At 41.7% G+C, this 21,902-nt stretch overlaps 1 protein-coding gene across 2 annotated transcripts in view; it reads right to left on the minus strand.

The window, feature by feature from the left end:
- cdc7 (cell division cycle 7 homolog (S. cerevisiae)) overlaps positions 1-21,902 on the minus strand; it is a 100,396-nt gene that overhangs the window by 55,820 nt on the left and 22,674 nt on the right. The window contains exons 2-4 of one of the 2 annotated variants that reach the window (XM_060829971.1): positions 20,841-20,958; positions 11,633-11,716; positions 1,529-1,664 (exon numbers count right to left, since the gene is read on the minus strand). In XM_060829971.1, the coding sequence (XP_060685954.1) occupies positions 1,529-1,664; positions 11,633-11,716; positions 20,841-20,949 (329 nt within the window). In that variant the 5' untranslated portion in view covers positions 20,950-20,958. Of the gene's footprint in view, positions 1-1,528; positions 1,665-11,632; positions 11,720-20,840; positions 20,959-21,902 lie in introns of both variants that reach the window. The other variant, XM_060829970.1, reaches the window with a different exon arrangement.

Below are 21,902 nucleotides of genomic sequence, written 5' to 3' on the forward strand. Positions count from 1 at the left end.
TTTCCAGTGTCACTTTGTGGCTGGTCTACATTAAATTATCCATTGAGAAGACATTAACTGTCTTGAGTCAGGGGTCTGTAGCCATCAATCTACACTTTACCACATTATGAAAGACTACAGCAGAGATCCAATAAATCTTATGGTGTCTAAGGTCACATGAGAAAAACAAGTCGTTTGACTTTAAAGAGAAATGGTGCTCATGTGACTGCTGAGTAAATGTCCATCTGCATAGAATCCCCACAGGACAGAGGCCATTCAACCAGTCAAGTCTACATAGACCCTCTGAAGAGCACCCATACAGATCGGCATCCCACACCCCTGTAACTCCACATTTATTGTCTGGCAATCCACCTAGCGTGCCCATCCCCAAACACTATGGGGCAATTTTCCATTGCCAATCCATCTCACCTGCACTTTGGACCGAGGGAGGAAAGCAGAGCACTGGGCAGAAACCCCATGCAGACAAGGGGAGAATGTGCAAACTCCACATAGATAGAGAGTCACCCAAGGCTGGAACTGAACCTGTGTCCCTGGCTCCAAGAGGCAGCAATGCTAACCACTGTCCCACTGTGCCGCCTCAATTTTGTGCAACTAAGTATGGACCTAAGTTGGTATTAGAATGAATCCCTTTGCGAGTGATCCCTGCTGCAATACTCTGAACAAGTAGAATTCACCTTGTCTTCATCCCAAGGATTGTGGTGTAGAACAGACAGTAAACGAGGTCTTAGTCTTTATTACTATATTTTCAGTGGAACTTACTGAAAGATATTACAAGAATTAAGTACAGGACTAGTTTAACATAGGTGCCTTCAATAGTCAAGTTCCTTTCTAAAATATACAGTCCAGAACTCGAAATTAAAAATGGTGCATCCAAAGTACTATTAGTAAAAGTGTATTCAATAACAATTCACCATCTTCAAGAGGCTATTGAGAGAAATTAGGAAAAAAGGAAAAGCATATTCTCAATTTGTAATGTTATCATTTGTCAGTCAGATTCCTAGTTTAGGTCTGTATGACTTATGACGGCTTGATAATATACCTGGACATAACAGGCTTACTGTAGAAATTTGAAAATTAGAACAAAAATCATTGTGGATTTAAAGTTAGATTTCAGCATATTTGCTCCAAACATTTCTTTTCAAACAAACATAGTGATAGAGCCACATACATGGAATTTTAACAATATCTAGGTCAAATCTGCAGTCAAAACAGTGTTTCTACAACCACAAAGCAAAGTACAGAATTACTATAAAGCATTCATTATATTTTCAACAAAGCAAAGGATCATTAAATATCTTTGTATGAAATATGACCAATGTTGTGCATTTTTCCATTTTTACTGTTTTGTTTACATTCCTATAAAAGAATACCACTACTAATTGGATGCAAAAAATTAGCAGATAGGAAACTTGTTAAGTGGCTGCTAGTCAGAGAACAGTCATGCAAATAAAATTTTGTCATTAGCTTCGACACATTGTACAAAAGCTGACAGATGAAGCAACAGAAAAATATAGGTGTTGATACTGACCCAGCAACTGTCAGACACTGAAGTTCAGCAGCAATTCGCACTGGATGGCTCGTGGGAATTAGATGTTTAAGTGCAAACTTCTCTACCATTCCTGACTTCAACTGAGCAGTAGCCAAATACACAGAACTGAATGTACCTGAGAAAAGTTAGAAATAATAAATCTTAAACAGCAAAAACAACTTTTTCTGAAATATCCAAGAGTTTGTCAAATTTTGCAGCCAGGTACCTACATATGAAACATGTAAACAAAATACAAAAAGAAATATATATAGAATCTCTAGAAGCAATGAGTCACATATTTTGCATGCCATTAAAAACTCAAGAGATTTTAAACTGCACAGTTTACAATGCTTGGCGCCAAACTAACTGTGTCCCAGCTTCCAAAAATATGTACAGCAAAAGCAGGTGGATTTCGATAAAAGCAGTCAATATTGCTGTGCGTTAGTGCACATCATACCACTAAGCCTCCATTAAAAAGATATTTGGAACACTACTACAATACCAGACATCTAACATCAAGTAGTGGGGCAAGATGATTCATTTTTCTTTTAGTTATCAATGCTGGTCCCTTTTGGTTTAGAAACATAAAAATCATATAGAAGAAAATGGGGGCAGAGCGGTGATGATAAGTAAGCCAATGACATGAAGATTGGCCAGGTGGTTGTCAGTGAAAAGGTTTTTGATGACTGAAGGGTATATGTAAGTTGGTAAGAATAGGTAGATCAGTGTCAGATGAATTTGATCCTGGTAGCTTTAGCAGAAGTAACAAGACAAGGCAGTACTCTATGAATTACAGAAAGGTCAGAGAAACAGAGAGATTGTCCACAGATCCCTGAAGATGGCAGCCCTTATTTGCTGTGGCATGGTAAGAGCAGGAAGATTACACTGGAGCTGCACTGAATGTTGGTTAGGCCACAGCTGGAGTACTATGTGCAGTCCTGGTCACCAACATGCATGCGATTGCACTGGAGGACATGCAGAAGAGATTCACTTGGATGTTGCTTGGGATGGAGCAATTAACAATGAAGAGAGGCTGGAGAAGCTTCAGTTGTTTTCTTTGGAGCAAAGAAGGCTGAAAAGGGACCTGATTGAGAGGTGTATGATTGAGGGGCATGAACAGTGTGGATAGAGAGCACTGTTCTGGTTAATTGTAGGGACAATATCAAGGGGGCATACTTTTAAAGGTAAAAGGTATGAGGGAAATCTAGCCTTTGGATCCAGAACTGTCTCAAAGGTAGAAGACAGAGGGTGGTGGTGGAGGGTTGTTTTTCAGATTGGAGACCTGTGACCAGTGGAGTGCCACAAGGATAGGTGCTGGGTCCACTACTTTTTGTCATTTATACAAATGATTTGGATGTGAGCCTAAGAGGTATAGTTAGTAAGTTTCAAGATGACACCAAAATTGGAGGTGTAAGGGACAGCGAAGAAGGTTACCTTGGATTACAATGGGATCTTGGTCAGATGAGCCAAATGGGCTGAGGAGTTGAGGATGGAGTTTAATTTAGATAAATGCGAGGTGCTGCATTTTTGGAAAGCAAATCAGAGCAGGACATACACACTTAATGATAAGGTCATGGGGAGTGTTACTGAACAAAGAGACTTTGGAGTGCAAGCTCATAGCTCCTTGAAAGTGGAGTCGCAGGTAGATAGGATAGTGAAGGCGGTGTTTGGTATGCTTTTATTTACTGGTCAGAGTATTGAGTACAGGAGTTGGGAGGTCATGTTATGGCAGTGCAGGACATCGGTTAGACCATTTTTGGAATATTGCATGCAATTCTGGTCTCCTTCCTATAAGAAGGATGTTGTGAAACTTGCAAGGGTTCAGAAAAGATTTACAAGGATGTTGCCAGGGTTGGCGGATTTGAGCTACAGGGAGAGGCTGAATAGGCTGGGGCTGTTTTCCCTGGATTGTCGGAGGCTGAAGGGTGACCTTACAGAGGTTTACAAAATCATGAGGGGCATGGTTAGGATAAATAGACAGTCTTTTCCCTGGGGTGGGGGAATCCAGAACGCGAGGGCATAGGTTTTGGGCGAGAGGGGAAAGACAAAAAGGGACCCATGAGGCAACTTTTTCACGCAGATGGTGGTATGTTTATGGAATGAGCTACCAGACGAAGTGGCGGAGGATAGTACATTTAAGAGGCATCTGGATGGGTATGTGAATAGGAAGGGTTTGGAGGGATATGGGCCTAGTGCTGGCAGGTAGGACTAGATTGGGTTGGGATATCTGGTCGGCATGGACGGGTTGGACCGAAGGGTCTGTTTCCATGCTGTACATCTCTGTGATTCTATGTATGGAATCTGTTTTCATCCAAAGGATGGTGGGAATCTGGAATACATTACTTAAAAGGGTAGTTGAGGTGGGAAGCCTCACAACCTTTAAAATATACTTGGATGAGCTATTGAAATGTTACAACATCAAAGGCTATGGGCCAAATGCTGGCGAGTGGGACTAGGGTGGATTTAGAGTCGTTTTTTTTGGGTTGGTGCAGACTTGGATTGTCTGAAGGGCTCCTTCTTTACTGTATGATTCGGATAAAACTCTCACTGTTGACTGATGCCATTAGAAATCAGGTCCTATCTTGCAAGCACATTTAAAGAAAACAAATTTAAATTCTTTTTGGTACATCATCATAGATAAAATCAGCAGCTGCCGCAGTCAAAACAGGGAGAAATTTACACTAGCAATGGAAGATAATCACTTCATCAGTAATAATAAAAAGGTTCTTGCATTTATATTATCATTCACAAACTCAGGAATCGTGAAATGCTTTACAGCCAATGAAGTATTTTTGAAATATAGTCACTGTTATAAAATCTGAGCCAAATTTGTAGGCAGTAAGATCGGTGACTTTTACTTTAGTGATGGAGAGGGATAATCGTGCGCCGCAGGGCAAGAGCTATAGCTGGGGGCAGGGAAATTATGATGCTGTGAGGCATGACTTAGGATGTGTGGATTGGAAAAACAGGCTTCAAGAGAAGAACACTAATGAGATGTGGGGATTGTTCAAGGAGCAGCTACTGCGTGTCCTCGATAGGTATGTACCAGTCAGGCATGGTGTAAAGGGCCTTGTGAGGCAGCCGTGGTTTAGTAAGGAATTGGAGTCCCTTGTGAAAGGGAAGAAGGCGGCATATGTAAAGATGAGGCGTGAAGGTTCAGTTGGGGCGATTGAGAGTTATAAGGTAGCCAGGAAGGAGCTAAAGAGGGAGCTAAGAGAAGCGAGAAGGGGACATGAAAAGTCTTTAGCTGGTAGGATTAGGGAAAACCCAAAGGCTTTCTATAGGTATGTCAAAAAAAAAAGGATGACTAGGGTAGGTATCGGTCCAGTCAAGGATAGTAGTGGGAAGTTGTGTGTGGAGACGGAGGAGATTGGAGAAACATTAAATCAGTACTTTTCATCAGTATTCACTCAGGAACAGGACACTGTTGCTGATGTGAATATGGAATCACAAATAATTAGAATGGATGCCCTGGAAATATGCAGGGAAGAGGTTTTGGGAATATTGGAAAGGATGAATATAGATAAGTCTCCTGGGCCTGATGGCATTTACCCCAGGATCCTATGGGAAGCTAGGGAGGAGATAGCAGAGCCATTGGCCTGGATTTTTATGTCGTCATTGTCAACGGGAATAGTACCAGAGGACTGGAGGATAGCGAATGTGGTCCCATTGTTCAAGAAAGGGAGTAGGGATAGCCCTAGTAACTATAGGCCAGTGAGTCTGACTTCAGTGGTGGGCAAAGTCTTAGAGAGAATGGTAAGGGATAAGATTTATGAACATCTGGGTAGGAATAACGTGATCAGGGATAGCCAGCATGGTTTTGTGAAGGGCAGGTCGTGCCTCACAAACCTTATTGAGTTCTTTGAGAAGGTGACTAAGGAAGTGGATGAGGGTAAAGCAGTAGATGTTGTGTATATGGATTTTAGTAAGGCGTTCGATAAGGTTCCCCATGGTAGGCTAATGCTAAAACTACGGAGGTATGGCATTGAGGATACATTAGAGGTTTGGATTAGGAATTGGCTGGCTGGAAGGAGACAGAGGGTAGTAGTTGATGGATTATGTTCATCTTGGAGCGCAGTTACTAGCGGTGTACCACAAGGATCTGTTTTGGGACCATTGCTTTTTGTTATCTTTATAAATGATCTAGAGGAAGGACTTGAAAGCTGGGTAAGCAAGTTTGCGGATGACACAAAAGTCGGTGGAGTTGTGGATAGTGAGGAAGGAAGTGGTAGGTTACAGCGGGATATAGATAAGTTGCAGAACTGGGCGGAAATGTGGCAAATGGAATTCAATGTAGCTAAGTGCGAAGTCGTTCACTTTGGTAGGAATAACAAGATGATGGATTACTGGGCTAATGGTAGGCTACTTGGTAGTGTGGAGAGCAGAGGGATCTTGGTGTCCATGTACACAGATCTCTGAAAGTTGCCACCCAGGTAAATAGTGCTGTGAGGAAGGCATATGGTGTACTGGGCTTTATTGGCAGAGGAATTGAGTTCCGGAGTCCTGAGGTCATGTTGCAGTTGTATAAGACTCTGGTGAGGCCTCATCTGGAGTATTGTGTGCAGTTTTGGTCGCCATACTATAGGAAGGATGTGGAAGCTTTAGAACGAGTGCAGAGGAGGTTTACCAGGATGTTGCCTGGAATGGTAGGAAAATCTTATGAGGAAAGGCTGAGGCACTTGGGGCTGTTCTCATTGGAGAAGAGAAGGTTTAGGGGAGATCTGATAGAAGTGTATAAGATGATTAGGGGTTTAGATAGGGTAGATACTAGGAACCTTTTACCGCTAATGGAGTCAGGTGTTACTAGGGGACATAGCTTTAAATTAAGGGGTGGTAGGTATAGGACAGATGTTAGGGGTAGATTCTTCACACAGCGGGTTGTGAGTTCATGGAATGCCCTGCCCGTATCAGTGGTGAACTCTCCTTCTTTATGGTCATTTAAGCGGGCATTGGATAGGCATTTGGAAGTTATTGGGCTAGTATAGGTTAGGTAGGATTCGGTCGGCGCAACATCGAGGGCCGAAGGGCCTGTACTGCGCTGTATCCTTCAAAAAAAAAACGAGCAATGTAATACAACCAGGTTTATTAAAATATACTACATTGGTTGAGGTACCCACAGAAGCCTGGTTGCCAGGGGAAAACAACCAAAAAAAAACACAAAGCAAAATGAACAGACAACTTATGATTCTATAATATGAAACAAGGGGGAAAATGTGAAGGAAACTTGGATTTATACAATGCCTCAGGACATCCCACAGCATTTTGAACAAAACAAATTACTTCATGAAGAACATTCAAGGTGGTTACAGAATCTTGGATCAGTGTGATATTTATCAGTTGTTCAGGTCTATCCATATGAATCTGGGTAGCTGGACTATGTTGTACTTGCAAACAGAACAGACACAACTTTGTATTTTTATCACAGAACAGTCTGAGAATTTCAGAAATTAAGATAACAGTAGCTCAAGAAACCTCAAACATTTCCACACTTATTCTAATGTGATGTCAGGAAAGTTTAAGTTATAGGCGGCACGGTGGCACAGTGGTTAGCACTGCTGCCTCACAGCGCCAGGGACCTGGGTTCAATTCCCGCCTCAGGCAACTGACTGTGTGGAGTTTGCACGTTCTCCCTGTGTCTGCGTGGGTTTCCTCCGGGTGCTCCGGTTTCCTCCCACAGTCCAAAGATGTGCGGGTCAGGTGAATTGGCCATGCTAAATTGCCCGTAGTGTTAGGTAAGGGGTATATGTAGGGGTATGGGTGGGTTGCGCTTCGGCGGGTCGGTGTGGACTTGTTGGGCCGAAGGGCCTGTTTCCACACTGTAAGTAATCTAATCTAATCTACTTATGATTCTTTTTCATATTTTTAATGTCAGACAAAAAAAACCAAACTGACTTATTTTCCAAAATGTTTTGATATGCTTTTACAACAAGCAAAAAATTCTAAATAAATTCTAGACAAAAAATATCTGAATCCATAATGTTTGGAAATTGATGTGTTCCACTGTTGATATCCTCAGCTTTAACTTTAGCCATTTAAAGTATGCATTTTCTGCATTAAGAGGAGGAAATAAGGAAACTGTTTGAAAAGGGGAAGAAAAGGTTTTGAGAATAGAAACAACAATGTAGTAAAACTCAATAGATAAGGAAGAGATAGTGGACATCCAATAGCTGAGGAAAGCAGCTGAGGTAAGCAGTACTCCACACTCAGATGGCAGGCTCTGAGTCTGAAGTTAATTTTCTAAATAAGGTTGAATAAAAGTTAACAAACAGGATGAGCACTGTGAAACTGCAGGTACTCTTGGAGCTTGTTGATGACAACAAGGATCATGTGAAGAGCATTTCAGTGGAACACCACAAAGTCCACATAGTTCTGAAGTAGCTAAGATTTATGAAGAATGAAAACCAATGAGGAAAGCATATGAAGCTAAAACTAAGGATTTTAACAGTCATATGAGTGAGGTCATAGTTTAGGTGAGTAATATTCTAGGGGATATTTCTGCAATTCAGGTGATATTTTGTAAAATTGCGAAGAATACAAATTTTAAAGAATCTATTACTGGACTCCTTACACTCACAGCACTCAAGTATTTGGTTGTTTCTGCCGAAAGAAAACAGTTGATTGTTGCATATTTCTAGTCTTTAATGTCAAAGTAAGGTATTTAGTTTATGTCTAGGTCTTCAATTTTTTTGTTCTTTTTCAAAATTTGTTCACAGAATGAAGGTATTGTTGGCTAAGCCAACATTTATTGCCCATCCCTGTTTGCCCAGACGGTAGTTAAGCGTCAACACATTGCTGTGTTTGGAGTCACATGTGGGCTAGACCAGGTAAGAACGGCAGACTTCCTTCTCTAAAGGACATTAGTGAACCAAATGGACTTTCCATCATCAGCAAAGGATTCATGGTCATCATTAAACACTTAATTCCAGATTTATATAGAGTTCAAATTCCACCATCCACAACTGGATTCAAAGTCATGTGCCCTGAACAATACGTGGGTTTTTGGATTAATAGCCCTGCAATAATACCATGAGCCTATTGCAGAAAATCAAACTGGCAAATGTAGTCATGAAGACGAATTCATAGACTGCATTTAAGGCAATTTTCTAAAATAATATGTTGTGGATCCAACCAGGGATAAGACATTAAATGGATAAAAGGGAAAACACAGGCCAAAGTGAATGCTAATACCTCAAAGAACATGGCTGGAAAATAATAATGTGGAACCAGAAAATGGCAGAGGAGTTAAATAAAATACTTCATGCCATGGATGTAGATTCGCTGGAAGGTTCATTTTCAGACATTTCGTCACCATATTAGGTATCATCTTCAGTGAGCCTGCAGATGAAGCACTACTGATGTTTCCTGCTTTCTAGGTTTGCGGTTTCTTGGGTTGATGATATCATTTCCTGTGGTGATGTCACGTCCTGTTCTTTTTCTCAGGGGGTGGTAAATCAGGTCCAAGTCAATGTGTTTGTTAATAGATTTCAGGTTGGAATGCTATGCTTCTAGGAATTCTCATGCATGTCTGTTTGGCTTGTCCTAGGATGGATGTGTTGCCCCAGTCGAAGTGGTGTCCTTCCTCATCCGTATGTAAGGATATTAGTGAGAGAGGGTCATGTCGTTTTGTGGCTAGTTTTCTGCCTGTTTGTCCAATGTAGTTTTTGTTACAGTCCTTGCACAATATTTTGTAAATGTTGTCTTGTCTTCTGTATAGGGTCTTTCAAGTTCATTAGCTGCCGTTTTAGTGAGTAGGTGGGTTTGTGGGCTACCACGATGCCAAGGGGTCTGAGTAGTGTGGCAGTCATTTCTGAGACGTCTTTGATGTAGGGGAGAGTGGCTAGGATTTCTGGATGTGTTTTGTCTGCTTGTTTGGGTTTGTTGCTGAGAAATCTGTGGACTGTGTTCATGGGTACCCATTCTTTTTGAATACACGTTATAGGTGATTTTCCTTTGCTCTGCGTAGTTCCTCTGTGTTGCAGTGTGTGTTGGCTCGTTGAAATAATGGTCTGATGCAGCTTCGTTTGTGGATGTTGGTGATTGCTTCTCTCAGTCACTATTTAGTCTGTATGTGTTGGTTTCCTGTAGATGCTGGTTTGAAGTTCCCCATGTCATAGTAGAGCAAACAGCTAATGGGGAATGTCAAACCAGCATCTACAGGAAAACAACACATACTGACCAAATACTGAACTACAGAAACAATCACCCCAACATCCACAAATGAAGCTGCATCAGAACATCACTCCAATGAGCCACCACACACTGCAGCAGAGGAACCACGCAGAGTAAAATCACCTGTACAGTGTATTCAAAAAGAACGGGGTACCCAATGAACACAGTCCGCAGATTTCTCAGCAACAAACCCAAAAAGCAGACAACACACGTCCAGAAATCCTAGCCACTCTCCCCTACGTCAAAGAGATTTCAGAAATGACTGCCAGACTACTCAGACCCCTTGGTATCATGGTAGCCCACAAACCCACCAACACACTAAAATAGCAACTAATGAAGTTGAACAGACAACAAACAAAACTAATGTCAAAATACTGTGCAAGGACTGTAACAAACACTACAGTTGATAAACAGGCAGAAAACTAGCCACCAGGATACATGAAAATTAACTAGACACAAAACAACATGACCCTCCCTCACTAATATCCTTACATATAGATGAGGAAGACCACCACTATGACTTGGACAACACATCCATCCTAGGACAAGCCAAACAGAGACACGCATGAGAATTCCTAGAAACATGGCATTCCAACCGGAACTCTATCAACAAACACTTGGACTTGGACCCTCTGAGAAAAAGAACAGGAAAGGACACCACAGGAAATGACGTCACCAACCCAAGGAAACCCAAACATATGAATAGAAAACATGAATCACCAGCAATGCTTTGTCCAGAAGCTCACTGAAGATGTTACCTAGTATAGTGACGAAATGTCTGAAAATGAACCTTCCAGCTCAATAAGCAAACCTACATCCAGAACCTCAACCTAAGCTACAAATCTTCTCAAAACTCACTTTGTATTATCTTCAAGTTAGAGGACATGAATAATATTCCAAAAATTAAATAATCAAGGGGCCCAGGGAATTGAGGAAATAATAAATTTCATTTGAGAAAAAATATTTGGGAAACTAATGGGGCTAAAGGTTAATATGTTCACTAGACATGATGGGTTGGCAGGTAGGAGTTTTAAAGAATTAGCTACAGAGATAGATTTTCTTATGAGGAGACGTAAGGTAGGCTGGGACTTTACTAATTGAGAGCTAGCATTATTGAACCATTATACAGTTCTTCAGGTGTTCGACAGTGTAGATGCGGAGAGGTTGTTGTCCCTTGCAGAGAGTATGCAAACAGAGGGCATAATCTCAGGAGTAAGGGATTGCCTATTTAAAACAGATGAGGAGGAATCATTTCGTACAGGATAGTGACGCCGTGGAATCATTACTACAGAGGGCTATATTTAAGACATATGCATAGATTTTTAAAATTAGTAAGGGAATCAAAGATTATGGGGATCATGGAGTAGCCATGATCTCACCGAATTACCAAACACATGGGCTGAATGGCCTTCTTCTGCTCCTGCGTCTTATGGTCACACCCTTAAGCCGGTCATTTAAAAAAAAATTGACTGCTATATGATTTAATTGAATAATTATTGGGGTGGGGAGAAGAAAGTACCAGTGTATTTGTAAGCGGAGTCTTCTTCAGTTTGAAAAAGATAATGCTGATCCATGACCTTAAGAAAATTTCATTATGAATGCATTTGCTCTGGTTATGTTACATTGCCAAAATTGCTTGTTGAAATTCTCATAAATTATACAATTCTAAAGTATATGATATATTAAAGCATACATCAGGTCTGTTTTTCGATGTGTCTGCCAGAATCTAATAAATCAGTCTTTACCCCTTCAACTAAACTCCTGATGTAGACTTACATCACAGTTGATTGCTGAAACAGTTCCCATAAAAGGCTTGGTTAGGAACAAGAGTATTTTCATTGAGGTGTGCCAGAGAGCAATATCAAAAGATATAAAAGATCAAGATCAAAAAGGAGTTTATTGTTTCCAAGTATTTGCAATTAAATGTGAACTTACCTTCACCAATTTTATCTTCTATGAAAAAGATCTTGGATAACTGAGGTACTACTTCATACAGTCTGTCAATATCCATTTTAATCTCTGCTATTAAAAAAACAATTAACTTGTTAGTGCAGAACTCTTTGATTAACTGTAATTAAAATACACTATCTTGATTAATAAATTTTAAATATTTCACATTTTCTCCTTTAAATATTTGTCTGAATTTTTTTAAATGGCTAAAAAGGAGTCTACTCGAAGACTTTCCATAAAACACTGTCTTTGAATACTATGAAGTTCTTTGACAAGCAATGTCACAATGTGTAGCAAATTGGAAAATCAATGCAGTTAATAAGACAGTATATTTACTTTGCATAATGCTCCATTCAGCAATCAGCAAACTAACAGAATTCAGCCAAGGTCCATAGATGAACCCATAGGACAAGCAGCATTGTGACCAGCAACTGCAGAGTTCGGCCAACATTAAATATTACCAGTATATTAAGACTGCTCTCTTCTACCACTCCCAATACAATTTCCAAAGTTCTTCAGATTTGTATGATTAGGACATATTAACTTTCAGTTGGAAAGGCAAGGCAGTCTAAACTGCAGATTGTATAAAAATCAATGTAACCTCAGTCAATATAAAAGGTGCTGTAATTCTCCACATTTATCTACTTGCAACAATCTCAATAATCCATCTAGCAGCCTAGCAAACAGCTAACCAGTAATAACCAAAAGGAACATCAAGAGGTGAAATATGCACTGCAGCACGAATAACGCAAAAGCTTCAAGGGACTAAATAACGTCAGTTCCCTCGCCCAAGCATGGTAAAATTGGCAAAGAATTTTTTTAAAAACTCAATTTTTGGCAGTTCAACTACTTTGCAACAATGATTTGAATCAGATACAGTGTCACTGCATTACTGCTAAAAGTCTCTTTTCAAAATTGAAATCAGAGCCTTACGCTGAATGTAGGATACCAATGCTCTTAATAAAATGCTTAATTTATTTTCCCTAACCTGTTCAGAGATGTTACACATTTTTGGAGCAGGTGGTGCTTAACCTAGGCCTCCTGATACTGTGATAGGGATACTACTATGGCACAAGAGAACCCCACGAATGCCCTTTGGATAAAGGAGCAAAGCATGCACTAGTAGTCTAAGCAGCAATTTTTAAAACGATTACTGCAACTCGTGAAACACCACAAATAATTACACCCCTCCTATTCATTGCCTCCCAGCCTTCAAGTTTGCCTCAGATCTTTGGCAGACCTGTTGCAAAATGTGTGCAAGACAATTCAAGAAAGTAGGCAATATTACAACACCATAAACCGGCTTACAACCAATACAAATTGGTGAAGAGATTATTTGATCAGAAATTAGCTTAGTAGTATCAAGTAAATTTCTTTGAACTTTAAAGTTGTTTCACACCACAATTAAGAACAACTTTACTCCATATGTGCATATGTTGTGAACACCAAAATGGCAGCTATTTACTGGATTCAAACTTACTACCATTGCAGCTAATGTATGAAGAGGGGGAAGCTATGGCCTAGTGGGAGTACCACAAGCCTATTAACCCAGAAACTCAGTGAGTGGCTTGAATCCCACAATGGTAGATGGTGGAATTTGAATTCAAGAAAAAAAGTCTGGAATTGAAGAATCTACTGATGATCATGAAAGCATTGTCGATTGTCAGAAAAAAACCCATTTGGTTCACTAATGTCTCTCAGGGACAGAAATCTGCTATCCTCATCTAGTCTGGCCCACATGACTGCAGAGAAACTCATTCCTGATGAAGGGCTTCTGCCCAAAATGTCAATTCTGCTGCTACTCAGATGCTACCTGACCTGCTGTGCTTTTCCAGCACCACACTCTCAGCCCCACATAACTCCAGACCCAAAGCAATGTGGCTGACTCTCAACTGCCCTCGGAAAGAAGCAAATTAAATCCACGCACTATGAAGACTCAAAGAAATGAAATAAAGACAGTCATATTCCTGGAATCATACCTTACAGACAACGTCCCAGACTCCACTGGCAGGACAGACCCACTACAGGTGGCGGCACAGTGGCATACATTTGGCTTTGTACTGGGAATCTGCAGCACTGACTCCAGACCCCACAAAGTCTCATGGCTTTAGGTTAAATAATGGGCAAGGAGACCTCCTGCAGATTACCATATACCATCTGCCTTCAAATGATGAATCAGTGCTCTTCCATGTTGAACAACACATGGAGGAAACAGAGTGGCAAGATCACAAAATGTTCTGAGTGGGGGTTTTTAAATGTCCACCAAGAGTGGTTTTGCAGGATGTACTATGGATTGAGCATGTGAGGTCCTAAAGGACATAGCTGCTAGACTTTTTCTGCAGCAGGGGATGGAGGGAACCAAGAAGAGGGAAAATCATACTTAAACTTATCCTTATCAAACTGCTGGCTGCAGATGCAGCTGGCCATGATGTCCTTAAGAGTAACCACCGCACAATTTTTGTGGTGACGAAGTCCCATCTTTACAGTGACAATACTTAACATGTTGTGTGACACTATAATCGTGCTAAATGGGACAGACAGATCTAACAACTCAATACTGAGCATCCATGAGGGGCTGTGGGTTATCAACAGCAGCAGAATTGGCCAGGCATATCCCCCACCTCTACCATTACCATTAAGTCAGGGGATCAATCCTGGTTCAATGCAAGTGCAGCAGGCAAACCAGGAGCAGCACCAGGCACACCTAAAAATGAGGGGCCAACATTGTGAAGCTACCAAACAGCATAAGCAGCAGGCGATTGTCAGAGTTAAATGATCCCAAAGCCAACGGATCGGATCGAAGCTCTGCAGTCCTGCCACATCCAGCTGTGAATGATGGTGGTCACGTTTCTGCATTGTTGTCCAGCTGTCTGACACAGTGGCTCAGTGGTTAGGACTGCTGCCTTACAATGCCAGATACCAGAGATTGATTCCAGCCTCGGGTGACTATCTGGGGCAGCATGGTGGCTCAGTGGTTAGCACTGCTGCCTCTCAGTTCCAGGGACCCGGGTTTGAGCCCAACCTCAGGTGACTGTGTGGAGTTTGAACATTTTCTCAGTGTCTGTGTGGATTTTCTCCCACAAGCGAACAACGTGCAGCTTAGGTAAATTGCCCGTATGTTGAGGGATGTGTAGGTTAGGTGCATTAGTCAGAAGTAAATATAGGATAATAGACTGGGGGGAAATGTATCTGGGTGGGTCACTCTTTGAAGGTTCGATGTGGATTTGTTGGGCTGAAGGGCCTGTTTCCACACTGCAGGGATTCAATGATTCTAAACAACTCAGTGGAGGAGGCGGCTCCACAAATATCCCCACCCTCAATGACGGAAGAATCCAACACATCAGTGCAAATCACAAGGTTGAAACATTCAAAGCAATTTTCAGTCAAGTGGATAGTCCATCTCAGCCTCTTCCAGTGGTTCCCAGAATTACAAATACCAGACTTCAGCCAATTCCATTTGCTCCATGTGATAAAAGAAACAACGAGAGGCACTGGAGAGCACAAAGGTTATGGGTCCTGACAACATTCTGCAAACAGTACCAAAGATTTGTGCTCCAGACATGCCACGCCTTAGCTAAGACCTTCTAGTAGATTTTACTGCTCCTCGGATGCTGCCTGAACTGCTGTGCTCTTCCAGCACCACTAATCCAGAATCTGGTTTCCAGCATCTGCAGTCCTTGTTTTTACCTAAACTCTTCCAGTAGACATTTCCAAGGTGGCAGCAGACGAGCAAGACTGAGCCCAGGGCTCTTCCACTTCCATCCACTTTCTTTCTTTTCTTCTTTTTACTTTTGCTCTTTTTATTTCTTCTCCCTTCATTTTCTTTAAAGCCTGGAGAATGGTGGCAGCTGAGGTGGAGTGAAAAATTAAGGATGAGGCCTCCATCAGCAGTGGCAGCAACATCAGAATGAGGCTGACATGACTCTATCCCAGCCCAGGATTTCTGGGAGGCAAGGAGCAGGTCCCTGGCCAACTCCCCTGGCCCAGACTCTCAAACGGAGTCAAAACTCCACGTCTTCAGTTCGGCCTGGGCACCTGAACGAGCGGAAGCATCAGCAAAAGGGACGACAGAAGATCCCGGCAACTAGTGGCAACGTTTAGAGGAGCGTTGGACAGGAAATAGGGGTACAGAGCCCACGTATCCCCAGACTCTTGGCTCCAACTTGGAGGCAGCAATCACAGTTGTGACAGTAGTGGAGTCCCCTAACCGAGAGCCCAGAGCCTTTTTCAGACACTCCAGCTAATGTCAAACAGCAACTGAAGGAGCAATGGACAAAGAACAGGAGAGAAAGATGAACTCTACTGCAGCAAAATCTTGCATTGAATTCAGTGCTTCAAGATGGTGACACTTTGCATTTAACACGCGATAAAACATTTTTCAATGTGTTTTCAGATACACGTCAATAGACCTAAATCTCAATCAATAGTCACAACACTGACATCTACCAGGTAATGTGGAGATTTGACCAGGCATGTCCTATACACAAACACCAGGACAAATCCAATCCGGCCAATTACCACATCACTCTTGATCATCAGCAAAAACGATGGAAAGTATCATCAATAGTGTCATTAAACAGCACCTGCTCAGTGACACCCAGTTCAAATTCTGCCTGGGCCACTCAGTTCTTAACCACATTTAGAACCTTGTTTCAAACATGGACAAAACAGCTGAATTCCATAGGCGAGTTGAGAATAACAGCCCTTGATGTCAAAGCCACACTCAACTACAAGATATTGTGGGAAGTTAGGGAAGAAATTGCAGGCCCCTAGCAGAAACATTTGTATCATCCATAAACACCAGTGAAGTACTGGAGGGTGGCTAACATTGTGACATTGTTAAAGGAAGGCTGTGAGGAGAAACCTGGAAATTCTAGATCTGAGGGTCGGACATCAGTGGTGGTTAAGTTGTTGGGGGTGACTCTGAAAGGGAGAACTTGCATGCATTTGGAGAGGAGAGGACTGATTAGGTACAGTCAGCATGGTTTTGTGTGAGGAAAACCTTGACTCACTAACTTGACTGAGTTTATTGAGGATGTGATCAAGACGGCAGATGAGGTCAGAGTAGTAGATATTGTTTACTTGGACTTCAGTAAAGCATTTGATAAGGTCCTGCATGTTAGATTAATTAGTAAAGTTAGATCACATGGGATTCAGGATGAGCTTGGCAACTGGATATAAAATTGGCTGTACAAGCAAGAGACAGAGGGTGGTGGTGGACGGCTGATCTTTGGACTGGAGGTCTGTGGTGCCAGGCATGTGGCAAAGCTCGGGCTGCAGAGAACCACATCTATTCTCCTGACAATCCCTCGGCTGTCCCCTGTTACCTCGATATTCCTGTGAACTCCCTCTACATGAATGTCTTCACATAATACCATGCCATGGTCAGTTTGCTGATCTACTTTAAATTCCATTATACCTCCCATGTTGTGCTCACAAGAAACCTGCCTGTGTCCTAAATTGTCTTGACTCCCATTCACCATCTACTTTGCTGGCTGGGTTGTTTACTTCTCATTTAAACTTATCATCTAAACTCTCATATCTCCTCTTGGTCTCACTGCTTTCCCTACTCTTGAAATTTCTTGCAGCCCTACATCCCTTTCCTCTCTTCTAATTATTTTACCTTTAGTGCCATGCATTCTGCCAAGTCTAAACACTACAGGTTCCTCTCCAAGAATCTCCATCTCTATTGCATATTTTTCAAGCAGAAGTACATGGGTTGTTGCTAGGCAAGGGAACTGAAGGTCATCAGGAATAGATGAGATTATATTATTTAAAACACAAGCAGATCAGCTTATTAAATGTGCTGGTAATTGGGGCTAGTTTAGTTTGGAATTATGGATGGCATGGAGTGGTTGGATCAAAGGGTCTGTTACCATGCTGTATGACTATGACTGGAGTTGAACATGCAGGTGATGGTCTTCCCATACATCATGTGGCCTTGTCCATCGAGATACAATCAGATAAACTACTTGCCAATGAACAGTCATGCAAATATAAACTGATACTCTATGCTATAAACAAAGTCCAGATTGTATTCTTAAAAATCTGTTTTTTCACAGAACCCATCCATCACAATTTCCAACTAATTCATTTTGCTTTTACCTTTATATTCATTATCTGTAGAGAGAACAACAAATTCTTGCACTTATGAGTTACAATGTTATGTCTACTCATCCACTGCTGTTCTATGCAAGTACCACAACCCCTAACATGGTAGTTTGAAGCTTAAAAAATGCCTGAAGCATCAAAACTAATTAAAAATCAAATTCTGGTGCGAAACATAGTCTATATATTTTAACTAGGGATAAACAGCACATGGTTTGCCTTAAACTGAATACAGCTCTAATAAGCAAAAACATGCATAGCTGTGTTAGCTGTGTTTCTGCAGATTGCACATTAGCGACAGTGGTTAAAAAGAGTCATATTTTTTGAGATGTAATCCATTCACACTATGTGCAAGGAACTTTTCACCATTTTGCAGAGTGGTTGCTAGACGGCACAATTCGATATATAGTTGCTTGGTAATTCATAACTTGGGTGGGCTGATTTTAGGAACAGAGGAGCAGGAATAGGCCATTCAATGAATGGCTGATCTGTGACCTAACTCCATATACCCGCTTTTGGCCCATATCCCTTAATACCTTTGCTTAACAAAAAAAAACTACCTCAGATTTAAAACTAACAACTGATACTGGATCAACTGCTGTTTGGAGAAAAGAGCTCCAAACACTTCATACTATCTGCCTAAAGAAGTGTTCCTAACATCTTCCCTGAATGGTCTGGCCCTAATTCTCCGACCATGCTGCAGGTTCTAGAATCACCAAACAGTGGAAAATAAATGATATTAGTGGGTGTGCAGGTAAAACTTTGATGGATGTGAAAGGCTCCTTTAGGGCCTTGGATAGAGGTGAGGGAGGAGGTGTGGGCACAGGTTTTACAGTTCTTGCGGTGGCAGGGGAAGGTGCCAGGATGGGAGGGTGGGTTGTAGGGGGGCGTGAACCTGACCAGGTAGTCACGGAGGGAATGGTCTTTGCGGAAGGCGGAAAGGGGTGGGGAGGGAAATACACCGTATCTGCACCCAGTAGGACCAGCTCCACCACAGAACACACCAGATAGCCTCTTTCTTTAGAGACTGCAATTTCCCTTCCCACGTGGTGAAAGATGCCCTCCAACGCATCTCATCAACATCCCGCACCTCCACCCTCAGACCCCATCCCTCCAACCGTAACAAGGACAGAACGCCCCTGGTGCTCACTTTCCACCCTACCAACCTTCGCATAAACCAAATCATCCGCCGACATTTCTGCCACCTCCAAAAAGACCCCACCACAAGGGATATATTTCCCTCCCCACCCCTTTCCGGTTTCCGCAAAGACCGTTCCCTCCGTGACTACCTGGTCAGGTCCACTCCCCATCCTGGCACCTTCCCCTGCCACCGCAGGAAATGTAAAACCTGCGCCCATACCTCCTCCCTCACCTCTATCCAAGGCCCTAAAGGAGCCTTCCACATCCATCAAAGCTTTATCAGCACATCCACTAATATCATTTATTGTATCCGTTGCTCCCGAAGCGGTCTCCTCTATATTGGGGAGACTGGGCGCCTCCTAGCAGAGCGCTTTAGGGAATATCTCCGGGACACCTGCACCAATCAACCACACCGCCCCGTGGCCCAACACTTCAACTCCCCCTCCCACTCTGCCGAGGACATGGAGCTCCTGGGCCTCCTTCACTGCCGCTCCCTCACCACTAGACGTCTGGAAGAAGAACATCTCATCTTCCACCTCGGAACACTTCAACCCCAGGGCATCAATGTGGACTTCAACAGTTTCCTCATTTCCCCTTCCCCCACCTCACCCTAGTTCCAAACTTCCAGCTCAACACTGTCCCCATGACTTGTCCGGACTTGTCCTACCTTCCCATCTCTTTTTCCAACTATCCACTCCACCCTCCCCTCCCTGACCTATCACCTTCATCCCCTCCCCCACTCACCTATTGTATTCTATGCTACTTTCTCCCCACCCCCACCCTCCTCTAGCTTATCTCTCCATGCTTCAGGCTCTCTGCCTTTATTCCTGATGAAGGGCTTTTGCCTGAAACGTTGATTTCGCTGCACTTTGGATACTGCCTGAACTGCTGTGCTCTTCCAGCACCACGAATCCAGAATCTGGTTTCCAGCATTTGCCTTCATTGTTTTTACCTAGTGGAAATAGTTTCTCTTTACTTACCCTGTCTTTGCTTGGTAATACCTTGAAGACTTCAATTAGATCACCCCTTTTAAATTTCAGAAAAAACAGGCCTAATTTATAGAATTTCTCCTCGTAACATAATCACAAATCCAGGCATAATTCTTGCAAAACTATACTGCACTGTCTCGAGGGCAATATATCCTTCCTAATTGTGGTGCCCAGATTTGCTATTCATCCCGCACTAATCATCAGACTGCCGAAAGAATATCAAATTTCAGACAGATACTTGTGTTGAAACGTACGTAGATTCAAGTATAACTGGTTACATTGCAGGCACAACTGATAATCTGAAATAGTGTACATGCTATGAATTAAACCAAGAATCAAGTTAAGATTATGAGTTGGGCTCATTGTGTTGCTCACATGTGCTTGCTAGAATCTACATATATTCATACATAAGGACCTGTCCTCTGCAGGAAGAAAGAATATATCCAGGCACTGCACTATTTTTCTGAATTAAAAAAATAAAGTGGAAGACAACAGTTCCTTCATGCAATCTACATGGTAACACCATAGCCAAACAGAATCAACCTGTCAACAAATCAGCACTTTTTTTGCATGCAGTTTAATATGTTACTACTTTTGAAATTTGGCATTCTTGCATCTGTACTGATTGAGTTCAAAACAAAAACATTTGAAAGCATGTCTCCTTTTCTGGTTCAGGAAAAAATCAACATATGAAGGCTTCTTCGTTTAGTTGGAGACATTTGATCCTGTAGCAACTTGATCCTCACTGCCAAGGCTTGTGACTGACCACTGATGAGAGGAATCAGGTTGTTCTGATTGTTGGCTGATCAATATTGAACATTTCCAAAGACCAAGAAATAACAATTTTAATGTAAGTTTTGCACAACCTGAATGCTAACATTTATGTTTAGTATAAAAGCCTCAGGCACTCTTGAAGGAGAAACAAATGCATTCTATCTGTACTTCACTGAACTTACTTGAAAGTTTGCAACCATCTTCATTTTCTTTACCAGAATCATTCTTCATTTGATTATGCAGAGTCAGATTGATGGCATCTTTTGACAAGCTATCTAAAGGTGTTGTCATGGTATCTCCCTGAAAAAAAGGGCACATCAGTATTTAAAAACTGGCAATGCACTGAACTAATTTTCACAGGAAAGGAGAATTATTATTTCAAAGTCCAGGAGAGATTTACAGCACAGAAAAAGACTATTAGGCCCAATGCACATACTAAGGGTCCCTGAAAGAAAATTCAATATACCCTACTCACAAACACTCTTCAGCTCTTTCCCTGGACAATTTAGATTTTATATGGTTATTTAGTTTGTTCATGGTGCACAATGCATAGAGGAGTCTGGATGGGATCAGTTATTTTACAACATGATGTGGACATTTTATGCAGCTCGAGTTATATTAATTTATCCAAGAGAAACAGTCTTAACTAACAGATGGAACTCAATACAGCATTAATAACATGTTTTATATTTGAAGAAGAAACTGGAAACAACAAGCAATAAAAAAAACCAGTGCAAGTGTGTTGATTACTCTGTAGACATTTTGGTTTATATCATATTCCTAGCTTTGCAAAAGGGAACTTGCTTTTTAAAATGGGAGGTGTAACTTTAAAAAGTGTAAACTTTCTGCATCAGTGAATTGCATTAGTGCTGTAATCACCCAGCAGCTCAAGGCAGATTCATGAAATATCTGCTTCTCTACCAGATCATGACAACTTCAACTCCCAAGGTTGCTCATTACTTGTATAACATTGAAATTCACATTCATACACGGTCAATCAGTTCTTGGCCAGTACCTTAGGACTGTTAAGCATTCCAGCTGGGTAGAATTGCTCTGACTGCTATAAAAATATATTCAAAAGAGCCATTGAACACATGATCCTAATAAGCCTGCACCCCCTGAGCAATGAAAACATCATTGCTCTGCATAGTCCTTGTGATCTGATGAAAAGGGATTATAAAAGAAACTCATTGATGAAATGAAATGAGATTGGCTAATCTCAACTCATTAATTAGTATGTGGGA

This window comes from Hemiscyllium ocellatum, chromosome 9 (assembly GCF_020745735.1).
Source record: "Hemiscyllium ocellatum isolate sHemOce1 chromosome 9, sHemOce1.pat.X.cur, whole genome shotgun sequence".
NCBI lineage: Eukaryota > Metazoa > Chordata > Chondrichthyes > Orectolobiformes > Hemiscylliidae > Hemiscyllium > Hemiscyllium ocellatum.